The sequence below is a fragment of the Ambystoma mexicanum genome, chromosome 1p (genome assembly GCF_040938575.1).
Source record: "Ambystoma mexicanum isolate Mex_15411 chromosome 1p, UKY_AmexF1_1, whole genome shotgun sequence".
NCBI lineage: Eukaryota > Metazoa > Chordata > Amphibia > Caudata > Ambystomatidae > Ambystoma > Ambystoma mexicanum.
In genome coordinates, this window is record NC_090921.1 from 369,744,935 (window position 1) to 369,765,336 (window position 20,402).

The 20,402-nt window shown below is 44.8% G+C and overlaps 1 protein-coding gene across 1 annotated transcript in view; it reads right to left on the bottom strand.

The window, feature by feature from the left end:
• Positions 1–4,720: 4,720 nt before the first annotated feature.
• The window catches only part of NDUFA13 (NADH:ubiquinone oxidoreductase subunit A13), a 161,199-nt gene continuing 145,517 nt past the window's right edge, over positions 4,721–20,402 (bottom strand). The window contains exon 5 of the mRNA XM_069649070.1: positions 4,721–5,185. Coding sequence (XP_069505171.1) covers positions 5,066–5,185 — 120 coding nt within the window. The 3' untranslated portion in view covers positions 4,721–5,065. The remainder of the gene's footprint in view (positions 5,186–20,402) is intronic.

Genomic DNA, 20,402 nt, shown 5'->3' on the forward strand with positions numbered 1-20,402 from the left:
GTTGTCTCGCGGCGCTGGCAGAGGGGAATCCGACGGGCGAGCAGGGGCCCCGTCGGTATCCTCGACGATGTCGTCGTCACCCGCGTCGGGGTCCATTCCGACGGGCTGGCCTTGTTCCACGCCTAGGCCGTGGCTTAAGACCTCGATCAGCTCCTCTTCTGAGGTTGAGGCCGAATCTACGACGACGCCCTGCCCCCCCTTCTTCCCCACGGAGGGTTTCACGGGGGTCCTATCGATGGGCACAAAAGAAGACTCCCTCCGAGGAGGCAGGGAGATTCTGGGCCCTGAGGTCGCCACCACTGGCGCAGCCTCCACAGGCTGAGCCAGGGCCGCCGCGACCGTTTCGATAGAGGGCTTGGTCGGATGGATCAAGGCCTTCACCACCTTAGGTGCGCTCACCGCCTTATCCTTGAGGGAGGGGGCACTGCCACGCTCCTCCTCTGCCTTAGAGCTCGACCGGGGCCTCTCCAGGAGCTTCGCCGGGTGCTCGGCCTTCCTCTTACCCGACCCAGAGCGTTGGCTCGTGGTTGATGGTGCCGGGGAGGGTGCGCCCTGCCTGGCGCCCGTAGAGCCCGACCGTTCGGCGCTCCCGGTGCCAGCGGACTCGCGGTGCTTGGCCTTATGTTGGGCCCCCGTCGCCGGGGCGCCCTCAAAGGTCTTAGAAGACCGCTCGGATTTCTTCTTCTTCTCGCCAGACGGGCTCTTACCCTCCAGCCAGTTGGCGAGACGTTGATGACGGTCCTTCATGGTCCGTTCCGAAATGTTGCCGCAAAACGCACAGTCCTTCTCCACGTGCGTTTTGTCCTCATGAAGGCAGTAAAGGCAGAAAGAGTGTTCGTCTTCCTTAAAGACGTTCTGCAGCTGGCATCCAGGGCAGACCCTGAACAGCTTTCCGGGCGTCGAGCTTCCCTTCTCCTGGGCCATCTCCGAGACCGGGCCTGAGAAGCTTCTGGAGTCCTCCGAAGTGTAGCTCGACGAAATCTTCACCCTTGAGGGGCACAGACGAATCCGACACGGGTCCCCGTTGATCGGATGTAGGATCGGTGGAGCTTGAGGCTCTTTTGACCGAAAGAATTGAAGTTTTTTGTGAAAAAGCGCGAAAAATAGCACTAACGCTCGAGAGCAATAGCACGAGGATCCCAACACATGAACGTGCGGTAAAAATCTGAAGATGGCTGCCAGAGGCGGTGCTTAGGTAGAGGGCAGTCATTGGCTGTGGTCAGTATGACGCAGAGACCAGTGATTGGTTATTACTACGAAAGAGATCAGAAACGAAACTGATACTGGTTTTTTCTTTACCGAGGATTCCCAGCCTGACGACGGGGAATATTCATGAGCATGTGAATCCATGCCAGACCCCATGCTGGAGAACTACATGAATCAGACCACAAAAAAATGCATTCAGATGCTCAGAGATGTTTCCTTAGCAAGATAATTACAACAAAAGCCAGGATGGCATAGCTCGACAGAGATAATAGATGTATTGCCTTACCTTGATCCCTGCGCTTCACCAGTTACGCTACCTACCTGCGGTCATCTTCCATCTCCTCTCCTGTGATGGAATTTTTAATAGAACATGTGAGGCCCATGTAGCCGCTTTGCAGATTATCTTCAGGTGGTACAGGCTTCCAATATGCAGTGGATGCTGCCTTTCCTCAGAGTAGTATGTGGGGGAGTCATCCTCTTTAATGATTAACAGGGTAATTACTAACCAGAATGCACTTGTTGACTTTGCGGCATTGGTCCCAGACGAAACCAAATTAAATCAAATACTGAAGTCACTTGTGCGCGCCAGATTAAGATGAGGGCCCTGTAGATGTCCACATTGTGAATAATGCAGGGATAAGAAAACTGAAAGATGGAGATGAAACTCTAAAGCCACCTCTTGTAAATCCTTGTAATGCATGTTCAGCACAACTTTTTTTTTTAAACCAATATTGTAAAGAGCATACCAACATACAAAGCCTGTTACTCACTGCAGAGGTAAAAAAAAGCCATCCACCTGAGATTATTTGAATAAATAAATGGCTGTTGTGTTGTCTATTAGTACAAACACTCAAGAGCCCCTTAGCTCTGAAAGCATTCCTTCCCTTAATAAGAACAACTCCATGTGGTGCTTCTGTTCGTGTGGACTCCAGGAATTGTGGACCTGCAAATGTTGCCATTGTAGCCCCTCTCCAGAAGGGTGGAGTACTTTACAATGTAAACCTTGGGATCATGGACCTTACTTGCACACACTGTGCTTGTAGACACCAGGGTCAGTCTCTGCCTTGACAACGTGCGGCACAGATCATAAATTTGGCTGGGTTTTATGGTCCAAGTCGGTCAGCACATGCATTTAGGTGTCAGTCATGTGTAGGGTTACATGGAGGCCCAGAAATGCCCGAATTGTAAGGGATAACATTGCAGTCACTTGTGCAATCCGAAAGCCAACCATCAAGATGTCCTGAATTCTGTATTCTAGATGTATCTGTTTGCAGTCCCAGAGGGATCGCATGTATTTCAATATCTGTAGAGGTATGAAAGCAGGAAAAATCAATGGAGCCAAAACAACAAAAACAAAACAGTGCGAAGTACCCTGTGCAAGATACTCTTTGCCATTGTTCAGGAGTGGTGGGGGTACAGAGTTGCCAAAGAACCTCTAAAGCTGGGTGTGGTACAGCCATACAGTTCAATGTGCTCTTTTTTTTATTTTTATTTTACATTTATAAAGCGCTCAAACAGCCCGCAGGCATCGAGGCGCTGTTACAGCAATTGTTTGTTTTTCTTAGTTGCGTAATTGTGGTTTTTTTTTTGTTTGTCTTAGTTACTTACGTATTTATAACGCGCGTAAACACCCAGAGGTTTCTAAGCGCGGACCCGGTGATCGAACCTGTTGTTGCTTCGTGTCGTCTTGCTTCCAAGACGCGCACGCTGCCGCTGAGCTATCCTCTCGGGACTGCTCTGCTGGCAGAATGTGCAGCGCTGGTCCTGCAACAGTAGTTCGGGCAGAAGAACTCAGGTGTGGACTTGGCTGTCCATGTCCAGTGTGATCAGTGTCAGTACCATGTCCCTTCGCAATGCTAGTAAGGCTTCTCAAGGGGAACAGATTATGGTCCAGTGCTGGCCTGCCAATATCCTGAACATAGATGTTCCTCTATACTCGATGATCCACTTTGTCAAGTTCAGATCAGTGCCTTCTTTTATTGGATTATGCCAGGTGTGCTATTTTAGACAAGTGCAGCCTCATGGCACCCCCTTGAAAAGCTGTACTGTGCTAGGCCACTCTAGAAAGGTCAGCCTGCAAGTGAACCCCTCCTCTAAGCAGAGGCCTAGCCTATGGAGCACCTATTCACATTGTTTGTGACAAAGTATCTCGTTGAAGGGCCTTAAGAGTGGTTCACAGTTGCCAATTTACTAAAACAAGGTATTGAGGGAACCAACCACCTCTGGATATAATCTCTGTAAAAATGACAAAGCCCTGCTTTCTAGATGTTGCCCCTCTGCTGTAAATCTGGTGCAGTGTGGGACCATAGTATTATAGAAGCTTAGAAGTGCATTACAGGCGTTCCCCCAGACGCGGGGGAGCAACATACTCCCATTTTACGCTAACTGCTAGGCTCTGCAGCTTGAGAACAGTTTGTGTCCCAAGGAGTAACTTACAGCCTGTTTGTAGTAGCTCCATATGTGCACTTTTCTCGGGACACGCTGACAAAGGTGCTGTAGAATTACTGTGAAGGCCTGCTCGAGCCCTCTTGCTAAGTAAACTCTTTGCTTCTGGAACATAATCTCTTGCCAACTTTGGACAATAGGACGGTCTACCTCAGCTAGATAGTATTCCGAGACTAACTGCATAAAACACTCTACAATAGTGTTCAAATGTAGGAAAGGATGGCGATACTCATGTTCTTTGTTTCAAAAACACTTAGAGCGTTTCTATTCAGAGGTCTTCTGCTTAAGATTAACAGATTTGTACACAATATATTCGTAACTGCTGAAACCCTAAATATTTACTGCAGTTGTATCTATGCCCTATAATGTAGTGCAACCCAGACATTCAGCCTCATTATCAAAGGGTGAGCCAAGTGTTTTTGTAATGTTCCATACACTGCTTTTAAATAAGGAGGCGCGCATTTTAAATCACCAGGGAGCTTAAGGAGAACACGTTTGAACCTGGGGTTACAGACAACTGTAGGTCTCACATAGGTGAAGGCAAGAATTCCTTGTACACAGTACCCACTGGGCCCATCTGCAGGGAATCAGTGGTGTGGCCCAAGGGAAGGTCAAAGGCTCTGCATGTGGGTTCATAATGGCCAACAACCCAAGTAGAACTGGCTAATTCAGAGGGGTTTTTAATGGTGGGAACAGGGAGTGATGGCATGAGTTTAGCTTCAGAATCATAAAATGTCTATTTGACGGAGTATTCCATGTATTGCCACCCTTTATTAACATTGTCAATCGTTTAGCAGTTCTTTCATTACCCAGTGACTCCTCAAGCCACTAGATGAAATCTACTTCCAAGACCTCAGTAACTCAGGTTTAATAGTTTCAAACCAATATTAACTGAAACGATGCTCTATTAAAAAGTGTGTTAAACACTGGTTCATTGTTTGAAGCCTGTAAACACGAACACTCTTGAAATATATAACTTCAGCATTCTGGTAGCCACCCTATTATTTGACAGTCACGACAAACATGCTTAGGCCAAATGTTTTCTATCAAATCAGAAGACTTCCACAGATCAGGACCATCAACTTTAATGTTTCCTTTAAAGAGGGGCAGATTCCAAGATACAATTTGCTTAATGACGATCTAGCATTGGGTCCAAAATGTGTAACAGAAATTCGGAAATCTTGCTTATCCAAATCGAAATACGATGTCATGCAGCAGCTTTCTGTGTGCCAACTGCTGCATTTGCTCAGTATTGCTTCAAGTAAAGCTTAGATATCCAACATATTTCTTTACCCATATGATCTTATAAGAAAAATGTCATTAACAAACAGTACATTTTTATTAACATTACAAACGTACACCACCTGTAAAATGAAAGAGCAGGACATCACAAGAAGCTGCTTGTTTCACAAATCTAAACATATCGCTGGAAGCCAAATCTTTTATGAATAAACTCTTCTTGTGGGCGAAGTTGAAAAAGCTCAGTCACAGTTGGTGGAACCCAGCGGTCGGTGTTGTACATAGATTCCCCGACCTGCAGAGGAGAGAAAAAAAGAAAATAGCTGCTTAACCTAAAAAGCAATGATTCACTCATATAGATGTAACTAAAGGTTTTGAAATCCTCAGGAATGCACTCCAGGGTGTGCCTTCTCCTTTGAAAAAGCATCCAATCTATATACCAACTTTTCTCATTCCTGCATGTGCTATTTAATGGCTTGCTACTTACTCACCCAATAATAACCCACCCACCCTATGCTCCAAATGCAGCCATTCCGCAAAGAGTTCAAAGCGGTAGTTTAATGACAACTACCCATTAAATTACCAGGCCAAACCACCCATTACTTACCAGACCCTACACAAATCTGAGCACGAGATCTCCTTTCAACCCCTCATGCCCAAGAAACGCAACCATGCCAGTCCCTAGAACAAGCTCGGATTTAGTAACTTCAACTTTATGCCAGAATGATGGGGTGCAAAGCATCTTATTACCTTAAACTGCACTCCCTTATTAGTCAAGAAGTTAGTGTTAGTTACCCAAGAGTCATCATTTTGCTGCTTTTTCAGCCTCGTTCCGAGACTCTTCAGCCCTAGCAAATCTGGTGCACTTTTCCCTGATCCCTTATTGTCAAGTGTGGTACCTTTCTACCTCCTTTGGACTTTTAGGACTTAGATGTTAGAGATAACACTCCCCGAGAATGCCAGTACAGGGGGTGGGGGGGGGCATCCTCCATTTTGACCTTGTTGCTGTTGCACTACCAACCAACCTCCTTAAGAGCAGTAGCGCAGGGGGGACTCCGTTCCCCATTCTCATTTTTTGTGGTAGGCAGAGCTACTTCTGCAGTGTGACCCGATTTTGATTCTTTTCATGGTGCACCATTATCTTTACTACAAGGTAACCCATTTGGCTACTGCACCATTGCGTTTGGCTAAAATGACTTCCTGTTTGTTAAACCCAATCTTTGCACGCCACCGGGCTTGGTTGGCCTCCTTCTCCACATTTAGGGTAGGAAAAGACTGACCATACATCTTCACACGTTCTGTTCGGAGACCCCGAGAGGCAGCAGAGTGCTTGGAGTTGATGTGGAACAGGTCGGGGTGCAAAAAAACCTACTGGTCATCCACAGATTGACTGAAATCATGGGAGGTTAATTGGAAGGTGAAATTAATAATTACTCAGGGGGAATCGTCTTGGAAGCAAGACAACACAGCGCAACACAGGTTCAAAACCTGATCCCGTGCTTAGAAATCAATCTCTGGTATGAAGCACGTTATAAAATAACAATTATAAGTGTAACCAAGGAAATAGTTTCTTCCTTGGAAAAGGAGTAGCAGTTTTAGAATGTCCATTGATGGAAACATAAAAGCCAACAATAGCGCAATAAACTGTGCAGAGAAGTGACCTTTGAAATGTGTGTTAAAATGTAAACTTTAGAGACAGCAGGTGAAGTTTCAGAGCACATAATTATGCAGTGAATAAAAAAGGGATTATAGAGTAACCGCCTCATGACAATGTTAGAGCGTGACTAACCCAAAAGTTAAACTGCACATAGATAGCAAAAACCCTGAGGAGTTACCTAAAATTGGAGAACTGCTGTTTCAAAGGTGAACGTACCCAGATAGCTGGGGTCACCTACAGCCCTATAGCGCAGTAAGTGTAGAGTACATCTTCAATGAAAAACAAGAACCTGAAGTTCATACCAGGCAAGACCCCCCAAATCCTAAAAGCTGCGACAAGTGCTGCCAACAACTACCATCGTAAGGTAACGCTTGGTCCTCTTTCAAACAAGGGGAGCTTCAAAGGTTTCTCCCTCCCATGAACTAGTGGGAACAAACAGTTCTCCGTCCGAACCTCGTTGGACACCATCTGAAAGCTTGCAGAAGGAGCAGGTCTGTATCCTCTGGAGTGGGGGCGCCTCTGCCTTGACATCATGCAGCCTGTGTAACTGTGGTGGGAAATCGACTTCATTGCTCCACTGCTGCTGCTCTGTACCAGATAGATGTGGACAAAGAGGGGCTGCCCAGGGTAGGAGAGGACTGAAAGGGCTATGATAACACTGTAATAGGGGGTAAGTCCTACCCTATAGAGTTAAAATATTTGCGAAGTAGTTTATATGCAAGCATTGTTTGAACCCTTGTGAAAACACATCTAGATGGGACATTTAGCATTTAATCCCTTCAGCAAGCTACTTGTGTAAACACAGATTCAAAATGTAGACATACAGCTTTTTATTATTTAGCTTATATGCTAAATGTTTGACTTTTTATAAAAATAATCAATACAGTACAAAGTTGTACAATGTACGAAATAATATGTTAATTTCAGGGCATAATAAATGCACTACAACATTCGAAGACCAGGTAGTAAGGTCATCAGAGCATCGTGAGAACAGATTAAATGAACACACATGCGAAAAACAACTCAAAGTAATCAGAATATTGTGAGAACAAATGAAATGAACACAGAGTAATCACTGATTTACTGAATTGGAGACTTAGATCAAGGGTCTCCTGTGCCTGGCTAGAATATGACCTCGTGTTTGGTCTACGTCAAAATGTGATGTTAGAAATATAAGTGCAGGCATAGTTGTCACCCCAGGGAGTTGTGGGCTGAGATGCTGCAGACGTTTCGGCTAGGAAGATAGAAGCTTCATCTAGGGCCATGAGAGTCGGGTCACTGTGTGGAGGAAAATGAAAAAAGGGGGATGTTTTAAAACAAGCAGCGAGGTGCTAGCAAGGGTAGAAGATAAGTATCAATACTTAAGGACAAATCCTAATAAGTTCCAGAAACCAAACCAACTCACCTAGAGCCGGGAGCAACGAAAAGTGCTCGCAAGCGAGGAGCTTGCTGCGTGGCGGAAAGTGAAAATGAGGTCCAGGGTCAGACTCCAGGCGAATTGGTGGATGTCATGTGTCTCTGCCAGGAGGCCTGGCCCCACGTGAAGGCAGCCTGGAGAGCAGGATCCCAATTACCTGTAGCCTAGTGGTGCTGCAGGTGGTGGCGAACGTCCTCTGGCAGAGCCTGTGCTGAATCTGTAAAGGAGCTGTGACTCCGCTTACTAATATGGTGGGGCAGTGCACGCACGCATGAATGCATGCGCTTGGGGATAGTGTTGTGCCCGAGGGTAGTGTACTGGTCCTGAGCGCATGCACGCGTAGTGAAGTCTGTATGGTCCCCCAGGAAGAGGGGGGGGGGGGGAAATATTCTGATTGGCGGTCGGCGTGAATGCAGACTGCTCGGGAGTTCCGTCGTTTTCCTAAAAGCAAGTTGACTAAAGGAGCTGGAGAAACACAACCTTATGGGGCACCAAGCATGGGAAATAAGGAAGTAGGTCCCGTTAAACAAACAAACCAGTTGGTACAGCCTACTGTGAAAATATAAAGTGATTGATGCAATAATTTGAATCTTGACCAGAATTAGTGAACATGCTGGTCAAAATCATCAAATAACAGCAGGTGTGTACAAGATCATACCATAATTGAATATGTACGAGGCACACAGTTTACATGGGGGACATAGGTCCGGTGTAAGACGACAACATGGCAGAGCCATAAAAGCCACCGTAGGAGGCAAAGGAAAATTAAAATTAAATTTGAACAACATACGAGTTGATAATGGGCATCAGATGTTTTTCTGAAGATCATGTGTCACGTGGTGCAGGGAAAGCTGAAGTGAGTGTTCACTGGTAGACCACAGAGAGGTGGTACACAGCCCGAGCTGAGAGGGCCTGTAGTTGTGATGGAACTCTGCCAACTACTATTGGGTCCGTGTGTCCCAGTCCTGGGAAAAAGAGCAGTCAGGGGGGAACCAGGGTAACAAATTAGACCAGTGGAGACAGTCTAGATGCTGAATTGTCCTGGTTGGGCCTCATTGAGGCCTTTTGTGGTGGATTTAAGTTTAAACATCCACCATGCCGCCTTAAAGTTTAGTGAATTCTCAGTATTGACCTTGTCTTGGACTTTGTCGACGACTCAAAAGGAGACAGTCAGGGCCATGTTGGAATTCATTAAAATGGTTGACCAGAGGAGCAGTGGAGTTTTTGCATCGTATCCTGGATCTGTGCTCCCAATACGTTTGTGTATGGTCTAGAGGTTTGCCCCACATATCGTAGTCCATAGATGACATTAGCTGATTTACAATTAGAGAAGTTCCGCAGTTGCCACTCTTTGCCATCAATTGGGAAGGAGTTGATTTTGCGTGTTTGTCTGCACGCTGTGCATTGTCCACAGGGATGATGACCACGGATCTCCCTCTTCCATAAAGTAGAACGCGCAGTGTTTTTGCTAGTTCTGGCGTTTGTCAAAAAGATCTTTGAGGTTTTTGGGCCTCTTAAGTGCCATCCTTGGTCTAGGTTCGGAGGGCAGGCTCAGTTGGACTAGTGGCCAGAACTTCCTAATGGCTGACTTCAGTTTGGAAGTAATTGGACCAAAAGTCGAGACACAGGCCATGATGTTCTCAGCTGTGTTGCTCTGTTTGGGTACCAAGACAGTTTCTCTAGGTATGAAGCGGGCTCTTTGAGGATTTTTAATGAGTTTTTTGGGGTATCCCCTGGATGCTAGTTTGAGCTGTAGAGTGTTAGAGTGTTTCTTAAATTCTTCAAGCTGGGTGCATTTGCGACATATCCGGAGGAATCGACCATAGGGAAGATTGTCCTGTAGACTTTTGAGATGGTGACTACTGTAGTGAAGCACTGTATTCCGGTTTGTGGCTTTTTTGAAAATGGTGCATTCCAGTTTATTATCCTTGGGTGCAATGGTGAGGTCCAGGAAGTTGATTTTCAAATTACTTTTGCTGATGGTAAATTGGATTTTCCTGGGTACGTGTATTGAGCCAAACAAAGAACTGGTCCAGGGTCAGCTGTCTCCTTTACAAAGAAAGATGATATCATCCTGTGTCCTGCAATGGTACTGAGAAAGTACCAGCTTAAGAAAGTCTAGAAATTGCTGCTGAGAAGACCCACCTGAAAGCGAGTACTAAAAAGGTACAAGCGAAACACAGATGGTCCTAGCAGAAACAATTAATTTTTACTTCAGGTCTGTACCTAAGCAAACATATTTCCAACAGGCAGTTTTAGGTTGATTATACATTATGTACATTATGTATTGCATTTCTTCAATTTCTATTTTCATGTACTTAATAAATAATGCTTTACAAAAAATAGTATATCTATCCCCAATATGAAAGGGCAACACATTACCACAATTAAAAGATAGTTGAAGGAATAAGTCAAATTAGTAAATTCACAAAGCAACCATGTTTTTTTTCAAAACCATTTAGCAAATTCACAAAATACATGTGTAGACCACATCAGACTACAAACAGATTTAGATCACCCTTTATACCAAAGACTACCTACCCTGTATTGCCAAGTGTGATTCTAATTTTTCTTCACATACCATCTCAACTTGGCATGCGTTTGAAAATATAGTTTAATTACGAATTATTGTGCAATCTTACATGTATATACACGTACTGTAATACAATACATAACATGTTGAAAAGTCCAGCATGTGTAAAGCAATTCAATGGTACACATCCAGATTTATTTCAAACCATGGATTTGCGTTCCTGTTCAGCTTTCATCATGTCTGTAGGGTTTACGTCTCCACTCGATGAGCTGGGGTATATATCAAGCCCCACACTATTTATTAAAAATAGTGACTGAAACCTACTTTTTGATTGGACTTTTCAGTGGATTATCCATTTGAGCACTTTTGTCAGGACCGTAAAATTGGATGGACCCTGCGTTGAAACAAATGGGACGTTGTATTAATGTGTGCTACTGTTGCTAAAAACTACTCTGGTATTTACAACTTCCAAGTCAGAAAAACAGAACTTATTCGTACACCCCTCTCTCAGACCACCTGGTCACGCGACATATCCCAAAGCCGTACCTTACTGTTGCAATCTGACCTTGCTTCATTTGGAACTAGGCCACATCGTTTGCAGGGAAAGAGGTTGCAATGTTTATGAAAAACCCTCCTACCTGCAGTATGTTCAAAGAGTTAATGCCCCGCCTAGATGGTTGAACTGATGAAATCACATTCTTTCTGGAGCCTCGTCTACAGCCGTGATTCCACTACTTTGTTCGAACACTACATGGCGTAATAATAATAACATGCGTAAATGGAGAAGGTAAATCAATGACATTTGGAAAGGAACATCTAACACACTGTAATCATTCCTAGAGTCGATCAATGACCGTGAACCTCGTATTCAGTATACATTGATATGCGACTTTCAGGAAATTCCTTTCCTAGACCTCAACATCTATAATGACAGTGGAAAACAAGTGCCGTCTATAAAGAAAAATCACAGACAAACACATGGTTGCACTTTAGCAGCTACCACACGGTTACATTAAAACAGAATTTACCATATGATCAATACAAGAGTATTATATAGAATTGAAGGTTGGTGGTAGAACACTGTGTGCTACTTGAAACGCTCTGAGCCTTACGTTTGAGGAAATGGCTCAGTAATCTGAAAAAGAAATTAAGTTTAACATGGGTTTTCTGGGTGGCTGGATCCCTTAAAGGAGATCAAGAAGGAAAATGAAAGGGTCAGACAAAATCCATTCCAAAGAGGGCCACAAAATAAGGTTGGCAAGTCACATGGTCATTTCAGTAAGGATGGGGGTGTTACTGCTGAAAATCAAGAGTCAGTTCTAGTAATCCCCATATCCCAAAGCATTTGAGAATTTTCTATTTTGGGCTCAGGGCCATGCAAGGGAGGGCCCTAGATGTAATGGCAGGCCGTAGGGCAGAAAGAGCGGTAGGGGAGGGAGCCATCTATCAACTTCACTTCCTGTCAATGAGAGATTGTAATGACGGTTACAGCCTTCTCTTCTGCTGAACAGCTCTATTTGTTCAGGCAGAAGCTACCTTAATGTTCTGTCAAGACAACAGCAAACTCCATTACAAATGGGAGTGGGGAACAAGAACTTTGTCACCGCAAAGTAATATGATAAAGCTCCACCAAGGATCAAACATGCCCCCTCTTAAGTTCCATGCTCTACCTATCACTTTAATAGTGAATGATAGGACTTTAACTTCCATTCAGTTTACAGAAGCAGGTGCCTCGCAGTGTGCTGCTAGGTAATGATCTAGCGCAGCTGGATTGGTTTGCAGGGCTGCAGTTTAAATCTAGTTCTCAAAGTAGAAAGGCTTTGTCTCTGCAAAGACAATCTGTGGTGAAAAGGGAAAACCAAAACAAGAACCATGCACTAAACACTAAAACTTAAAAGGTTGCTCAACTTGATAAAGACAGGAGAAATATAGCGGAGCGGTGAGGGATTTTTTCAATAGACATTGAAGGGTAGCTATTTCATCGGTTCTTGACATGTATAAAAAAACAAGCTAGCACCTCTTCCTTGTTTGGGGCGGGAATATGGGATAATGTCAACGCCACCAACATATCAAAAGTAGAAAATACATAAAAGCCTACTCCTGCTACCTCAGGTATCACCAAACGCTCTTGTACATATGGAGACTGATGTGTTCCACATTGGAGAGTGGGCTGCTTTTAGACTGGTCTTGTATTGGCCAAGGCTCTGTTATTCTCCGGGTCTCGAGAAATATCGAGAGCACCGACTTGCGTGCCGACCCTGGATGAGTAAGGCACATTAAAAACACCCTACGTGCTTTCAGCCAGCCTGCACTATGGATGAGCCCCATGATTGTAGACCAATCGATTATTAAGAGGGTTAAGGTGGCCATTGTAATTTACTCAAGGACCAAAATGGAGAATAGTCAAACTGACATTGGGTCCAGATCATTTAGCCATTAACTAGATTTGTGGCTTGAAAGGTTTCTTTATATTGTGAATCCACCAGATGAATGTGCATTATATCTGGGGTTTAGGATGGTACTCTCACGGTTGCACTTTTACCAAATCATGGGGCAATGCAAGCACGGGCACTTGTTTGTGCAGATTAAATGAGGAATCTACTGCTCATTTTATGTTCTTGTGTCCTAGATCAAGTAACCCGAGAAATCACCATCTAAAACCAATTTTGAGAGCTGCAGGTATTCGTACCATAGCTCACACTATGGCGTAATGCAGAAGCACTAGTGACCTGGTTATTGTTTACACCATAGCAAAATCTATTCATCGGGCATGGATGCTAAGAATGAAACCGTTAATAGCTTAGGAAGTTCGTAACTATGGATACCGATGAGTGCTTTACATGAAATAGTGTTTACTTTATGTTCAATTGCGGTTCTCTTAAGCTAGTTAAAATGGAGTTTTATTTCGCAGTGAGGGTGCTCATAAAATATCATCACGGCAGTTGTACATCAAAGGGGTTGCGAATATTCTCTCCCCTTTGGTTTTAGCTACCTTTTGTATATCCACTTTTTTCTATGACCTCTTAGGATTTTAAGTAATCGTCTAATGAATTGATATATTAATAGTATGAAGTGTGCATTGGAAGATTTGAAAGATTTGAGTTAGAGCGTTTTACATTTCTTGCGTTCTCTTATATTGCAAGATCATTGAATGTAAATGTTGAATCCTTTTTGATGGGTAGCTGGTCTTGCCATCCAACACCTTTCCATCGAATACCTTTCCATCGAAAAGAATATTCATTGAATAATTTTCGATGGATAGGTTTAGGGGTCAGGGGTAGGGTTACATTAAGGGTTAAGGGGGGATGGACGCTCCATGTAACATTTTAATGTAGAAAATAAACACATCAAAATGCTATCTTTTACATTTAAAAGTACATATCCATTCGATGGAAAAGTTTCGATGGATATGTACTTTTAATGTAAAACATAGAATTTCGATGCATCTTTTTCAATGCAATGACCATAAACCATTTTGATGCCATTGTCTTTCATGGCATACTGCCAAATAAAAAGCATTTGGACTGACCGACTTACAGTTTACTGCAGGCTCCCAAACTACTCCACATACCTCGTCTCCCCCAACTCCCAACCCCAACTACTCCCACTCCCATTGGAGAGGTGGTTCAAACTGACCTTTGCAACTCTGGAGGTCAATGTTTTAGAGCTTACTTGCAGATGGTTGTCCATCTAAGAAGATGGAAGTGCAAGAGGGCGGCCCCAAAGGTCGCAAAAGGTAGGCATGTACCCAGAGTGTGAGCACCCTGGGAAATACAAGATCTATTGGGAGGATGGGGAATTGTTGGTGATGTTGGCCGAAAGTCACACCGATCAAGGTGTGCCCATGTCTTGCAAGTCAGAGGAAAATGTCAATTCCTACTGGAACAAAACATGGATGCAAGTAGGCCAATATTGCCTAGCTTGTACCACTTGCCGGATGTCAGGTAAAGCATGTGGTAAATGCCAGACATCCTTTATTCCTTTCCCTGTAGTGAGAGTAGCATTTGAAAGGGTAACGATTGACATTGGTGGCCCAAGGCCCTACTACACAATCAGAACACAGCTTTATCTTAAGTTGACCACAGCACTAGGTATCCTTTCAAGAACCACCACTTTGCAGGCTGTTGCTAGAGGAATACTTGGTATTTTTCCAGAGTTGAATTTCCTAAGGCAGCTGTGTCCCATAGGGGGACCAACCTCTGACCAAACTAAACAAGACATAGGCAAATAAGTTAAGGGTAACCTACAAATTCTCCACTGCATAGTATCCACATACCAATGGCCGGTTGAAAGATTTAACCATACCCTAAAGCACGATAGATGTCTTAGAGGACCCTTTGAGAAGAAAGCAGGATCTCCTTCAGGACCAACCAGTGTTGCTGAAGGTCCGGGAACCACGTCCTCATGGCCCAATCCGGAGCAATTAGGATCATGAGTTTCACAAATGTTCTCAACCTCCCGACTACGTGAGGAAAGTCGGGGACTAGAGGAAACACGTACAGGAGTGGAAACTCGGTCACTACGAATGCGTCCCCTAGAGCATCTCTTAGGGGAAATTCTCTGGAGCAACACAGTCCGAACTAACTGTTGGCACTGGGCGCAAACAGAGCTACTTGGGGGGCGAAAATCTCATGAAAGACTTCAGGAGCTAGTTCCCACTCGTGGGAGAGTGTGCTCTGCTTGCTCAGAGCGTCTGCCGCCATGTTCTCCTCTTCGGCTAGGTGAACTGCCAATAGAGAAATTCCTTCTTAAATTGCCCAGTACCCGAGCTGCATTGCTTCTCTGCACAGTGGTAGTGACCCTACACCTCTTGGTGAGGTAGTACATGGCCACTCATCATTATCAGGACATTCTTACCCTGGACATAGGGCAGAAAGGCCTTTAGCGCTACTCGGATCACCCTCAGCTCTAAAAGATTGATGTGTAGTTTGGACTCCAATGGAGACCAACGACCGCTGATTGCAAGATCGTTGGTGTGCACTCCCCATCCTGTGAGTGAGGCGTCCGTCACTACAATTATCTCTGGCCATGGTTGCCAGAAATGTTCTCCTTTCAGAATGTTTTCTTGGTAGGTCCACCACAACAGATCTTGTGCTACTCTGCTTGGAACCTGAAGGTCGTCTGATATTTTGCCTGAGAATTGTGACCAATGAGTCCTGAGAGCTCATAGGAGGGATCTCATTCTCAGGCGAGCCTCTGGCACCAGGAAAATGCAGGATACCATGAGGCTGAGCAACCTCAGAAAATCGAAGGCCAGAAGACTCTGGGCATTTTGGAATGTGTGGACCATCTGCAGAATGTCTTGAGCCCTCACCTCAGGTGGTGAGGCTTTTCCCAAGGATGCTTCCTTGCACTTGCCACCAGCTGGCCGTACTTTTACGAATTGTTATTTATTCTATTATCCCATGTACTGCACTGTTTCCCCCAACACCCCCCCGCATCTGAATGACACCTGGCCTAGTAGGATAGTTGCCTTTGTCTTCCCTCTGTTACCCCTCCCTTGCCTCATAGCGCCTTGAAACACTTGTGTATAGGCGTGTTATAAATGCCATATCAGATCATATCATACAGCCCTGATGAATTGGAGCCTTCGAGATGGTATCATGTGGGACTTATTGAAGTTGAGGGAGAAGCCTAGTCTGTGGAGGGAGTGACAGGTGGAGCAGAGATGTTCCAGGGCTTGTTTGCGGGACCATGCCCTGATCAACCAATCGCCCAGGTAGGGGTAGACGTGAATTCCCTCTCTCCTGAGACTCGCTGCAACCACCACCATCAACTCGTGGCGGAGGTCAACCGAAATGAAAGAACTCAAAACTGATAATGAGAACTGCCAAGACCAAACCTCAGGTATTTTCTGTGCTTGTGATAGATTGACGCATAAAGTAAGCATCCTGCAGGTCCAAGGATACCATCCAATCCTGAAGCTGGAGGGCCTGAAGGATCTGAGAAAGGGTAACCATCTTGAATTTGTACTTCCTGGGGAACTTGTTCAAGTCTCTTAAGTGGGTCTAAATCCTCAGTCCTTCTTGGGTATTAGAAAGTAAGGGGAATACCAATCCTTGTTCCCCTCCACTACAGGTACCGGTTCTATAGCACCTTTCTCTAGCAGGGTCCAAATTTCCTGCATAAGGAGCGGATCTCAAACTTTGAAAGAGCTGTTCCCCGATGGATGATCCAGAGGCATTTTTTAGATAGGGAAGGCAGTAACCCAGGGCCACTGTTTCCAATGCCCATGCATCTGAAGTAATATCCCGCAATTCTTTCAGATGCTTTGAGAGTCTGCCTCCCACCATGGTCTTGCGGAGTAAGGCCTCCGAGAGGTTTTGAAGCAGCTGATGCAGAGGTTGAGGGTAAAGCAGCCCCTGCCTGTTGTCCGGATGTAGAAGTGGCATTTGAACTACTAAGCTTTCAGGAGTTGGATGTTTTGTTAGATCGTACGGGTCACTACTTGATGCACGGTACTGGTTGGTTAGTTTTTTGTTGACAGCTGGAAGTAACTCTAGCGTCTCGCAGTTGGCATTAACTCTTTTGCAGAGCTACATGGAATGGTAGAGTAGGGTACTCATGGGGTCCCTTGTCTAAAATATCAGTCAATTGGTACTGCTCAAAAAGTGGTGCAGGCCTACTCCATCCCAGATATTTTATCACTCTAGAAATCATTTGTCTGTAAGATCCATCAGCATGGTCTGAAAGGATCTGGCCTGCCAAACTCCATTTCTATTTCTGGGGAAGTGTCCAACCCGCTTGCAGATTGCCGGGTGTCATGTAGGTCTTTAATTCTTGAGTCCTCTGAAATTAAGGCCTCTGGAACATTATGGGTCCCATACTGCAATCAAAATGGACGAGCTTCATCTAAAGATGGTTCATCATCCTAATAAACTGAGGAAAGGGATTTGACAAAAATCCTTCTTTGGCAGTGGAGTGTATGTTTTCTCAGCATCCTTCGAGGATTTTGTGACTTGCGTCAGCAATGGCGTCCAAGTCTTCGACAACTTAGACGTCTAGAGCTTCTACAGCTGTGGCATCGAGGCTTTTTTAGGGCTCGACGTGGAGTCTTTCGGCGCCGATAAAGGATTTCTTTATTCAAGGGTACCTGCGAGGGTTCTCTAGGTGCTTTCTCCTGGCCAGCTGGGCCCGAGGGCGCACAGGTTTCGTCCCTGGCCTTTTTGTCGTGTTTGACTCATCTTTCTTCAAGAGGGTCGAGGCCACTTTCTCGAATACTTCGAGCATTTGTAGTCTGAACTTCTCCCACTCGGCTACTGAGGCAGATTTGGTCAGGCACGAGACACGTTCCGGGGAGGAACTCAACGATTTAGATAGCGACCTATTGCGCCTTTTCTTCAATCGCTGTGAGGAAGATGAGAAGTGAGGTGAGCCACTGCGTTATTGGGACCTTTTAGCTTTCTCCCAACGAAGAGAGTCATCTCTCCACTCAGAGAATCGCCTTTCCGACAGGGTTGTGGAAGGGTATTTATAAGACTTACCTGCAGCTAGCTTCCCTTTACGCTCTTCCAGGGCCTGCACTGTCATCGATAGGCAGGACCAACACTCCTAAATTGAATGAGAGGCTCCCAAGCACCATAGACACACCCGATGGGGATCCATAAGAGACATTTTTGCCCCAGAGTCGTGGCACTTCTTGAACCCCTGATCTGGGAGTTGATGATGCCGACGACAATGCCATTTTCACTAAACAAAAGGTTTTCAAGGAACCGAAGCACTCCGATAATTTGGAGCTTTAGCTCTTGTGGAAAACCATAATTTAAGCCAACAGTCGGTGCACACGCTATATAACATCAATGACGTTGACACTGAGCTGGAGGCCCTCGAGGCATCGACATGCAGCGCACCCCTTGCTAGAATTCTTTTTCCAAAGCAGCTAAAGCTGACTGGCAAGCCAACTGATGAAGAAGGGGATGCTATACAGCAATTGTCAGATCTGGGTGAATGGGAAAAGGTGAGGACAAACCTTGGGAGAGGGAGGGGCGCAGTGATAGGAGAACAGAAGGCAGGAGACAAGATGGCAGAGATTCCCGGGTGTCAAAATAGGACAAGTTTGTGTCATTTTTTAAAGATTGTGTGCCACAGGAAGAGATTGATGGTATTGAAACCAGGGAGATGTAGGAGTTATACAAAAAGAGAGCGCTTGCTGGGAAAGGGCAATGCAAGTCAAGAGACAGGAGGTGTCAAAGCAGAAAGGTGACACTTCACCTTCAGCACCTCCGGAGGAGGAGCAGTGTGAAAGGTCCATGGGGATCCCTTCCAGTACCAGCCAACATATGCAGAGTTGAGAAAAACAGTGAGTGCAATGTTGGAGTCTGGGTAAACTCATTCTAAGTTTGAATAGGATTATAGCCATGTCCTGGTAGTGTCAGCTTGCATAAAAGTTGACAGCCGAACTCATGGTAATGTTAAGATATTATGAAAGCCTGGGAACACACAAGAGGTCAGAGCTTTGATAGATTCTGGGGCGGAGGCCTCATTGATTCATGGAAATCCTTTGAGATTTAAAGGTCGACACTTTACCATTACTGGGCTGGGTATAAAAGAGACACCCAAAGTACAGAGTGGAAATGAAGATAGGTAATTTGAAAAAACTTAAATATCAAGTATTGATTGTCCTGATACCTGAATACATCATTGGGTTTGACATTTTAGAAGTATTGACTATATGGCTAGGCTAGGCTAGAAGGTAAAGCTCATCAGTTTGGAATGAATGCATCCACTTGTACGCCTGTTATTGTAGGAAAATTGAAGATCCCTCCGGCGCACGTGCCATTGGCCATGAAGCGTGTCAATGAAGCAATACCGATTCCCATGGGACATAAGGAAATTTAAGACACCATTGAAGAATATGTAGAGGCAGAAGTATTCAGACCAGTCTCTACTGCTTAGAACAATCCTGTCTGACCTGTGAAAAAAGGGGGATGGAAGCTGGAGAATGACTGGACTATAAAGAGTTAAACAAATACACTCCACCTTTATTTCCTGCAGTGCGAGATACTGTTAACTTGATTGAGAACATACCGAAGATTGAGGGAACCTGGTACGCCATACTAGATTTGGCAAATGCCTTTTCCTCTGTGTCAATTGCCAAAGCGTACCAGGAGCATTTTCTTCGGGGTGGGCACCCGTACACCTTCACAAGATTGCCTATGGGGTACTTGGCAGAGAACTTAGACAAAATACCATGTAAGCCTGACATACAAATCTCACATTACATTGATGATGTTCTAATTCAGGGCAAGGATTAGCACAGTGTGCAAAATCAATTGGAAGCAATAATTGATGGATTGAAGATGGAAGGCTGGGAAATTAACCCCTTCAAGATTCAAGGGCCAGCTGAGACTGATATTTTGGGAATTCAATGGCACAATGGGCACCGAGAGATAGTGCCGAAAGCCAGACAAAATATACTTGAATTTACCACTCCATTGAACAAGAAACAAGCTCAGAGGTTCATAGGGCTGTTTGTATTTTGGAGACAGCATATACCACATTTAGGGCAAAGCTTGGCCCCACTTTACAAATTGAAACAAAAGAAATATGAATTTGAGTGGGACAAAATGCAGCAGAAAGCATTTCATTTAGCAAAAGGACACGGTGCAGCGTGTGCTTGATTTGTAGCCTTTGAAGTAAGGAGAAGTAGAGCTACATGCATCTGTACAAGAACATTACGCTTACTGGAGTCTGTGGCAGAAGCAAGACAATAAGAGTTCCTTTGGGGTTTTGGAGTCGCAAATTACCTGAAGCAGGTGATAAATACACTCCATTTGAAAAGTAATTGCTAACATGTTATTGGGCTCGTATTGATACAGAACAATTGACAGTGGGTCATGATGTATTGATTAGACCTGAAATCCCAATTATGCAGTGGGTAACACACAGGATAGGTCACGCCCAAG